At 67.7% G+C, this 1026-nt stretch overlaps 1 protein-coding gene across 1 annotated transcript; it reads right to left on the reverse strand.

Moving 5' to 3' along the window:
* Nucleotides 1–103: 103 nt before the first annotated feature.
* DDX23 (DEAD-box helicase 23) lies at nt 104–967 on the reverse strand (the record flags this gene model as incomplete). The annotated part of the gene is made up of 3 exons (XM_029959051.1): nt 804–967; nt 366–591; nt 104–249 (listed from the first exon to the last, which is right to left on the reverse strand). Coding segments are annotated over exons 1-3 (536 nt in total), but the record flags the coding sequence as incomplete, so codon positions are not given.
* Between the last annotated feature and the right edge of the window lie 59 nt (nt 968–1026).

Raw genomic sequence — 1026 nt, forward strand, 5'->3', positions numbered from 1 at the left:
CAGTGTCACCCTGTCCCCCTGTCCTACCCCCTCTGCAGTGTCACCACCACATTACCCTCTCTCCCCCTCCTGTGGGCAGCGTCCCCCCGCCCTGTGCCCTCACCGGTCGATTTTGGGCAGGGTGGTGATCCACACGAGCAGTGGGATCAGGAACGCCGCCGTCTTGCCGCTGCCGGTCTCGGCCACGCCGATGATGTCCCGGTTCTGCAGCCCGATGGGGATGGCCTGGCGCTGGATCGGGGTCGGCTCCTGCCCGGGGAAAGCAGGTTGGGAGCAGAACTCTCCCTCCTCCCCCTCCCCACGCCCCTGACGACCCCCTTTTCCCCACGCCCAGCCCCCTGCGGGGCCCCCCTCCCTGTGCCCACCTTGTATCCGCACTTGTCGATGACCTCCAGGATGTGGGGGGGCAGGGAGGAGTCCTTCCAGGAGCGGATGGGGTTGGGGATCTTGCCCCCCTTGGTGGTGATGCTGTAATCCTCCCGGAAGATGCGCCAGTCCCTGTCCGTCATCTCGTCCAGCTTCTTCTGGGACCAGTGTCGGTCGTCCCAGCGCTGCTTGGCCTCCTTCTTCCTCAGCTTCCGCAGCCGGGCCCTGGCCAGGGGCAGGAGGGGATGGGGATGTGGGAAGGGGGACAAGGAACCGGGATGGGGCTCACCCTGTGCCTCTGGAATCCTCCCGTCCCCTCCCACGGGACCTGCCGCGTCCCAGCGTCGCCCCCAGCTCCCCACCCTGGCCAAGCAGAGCCAGCCAGGATCCCCCCACACCCCTCAGCACCCTCCCAGCTCCCGCCCCGAAATCCTCACTCCTCCTGCTCCTTCTCCTCCAGCGTCCTCCTCTTCTCCATCAGATCCCCATAGAACCGCGACTGCTCCCGCTTCTGCTGCTTCAGGTCGATGCCCGCGATGAAGCCGCGGCCCAGCAGCTGCACCTGGTGCCTCTCCTTGTACCTGGAGCAGGGTGGGAGCATCAGGGGCTGCCCTGCAGCCCTCAGGGGCACCCCCAGCCCCGGGCACCCCCCGCACTCAC

This window comes from Manacus vitellinus, unplaced genomic scaffold (assembly GCF_001715985.3).
Source record: "Manacus vitellinus isolate BGI_N305 unplaced genomic scaffold, ASM171598v3 scaffold_193_pilon, whole genome shotgun sequence".
NCBI lineage: Eukaryota > Metazoa > Chordata > Aves > Passeriformes > Pipridae > Manacus > Manacus vitellinus.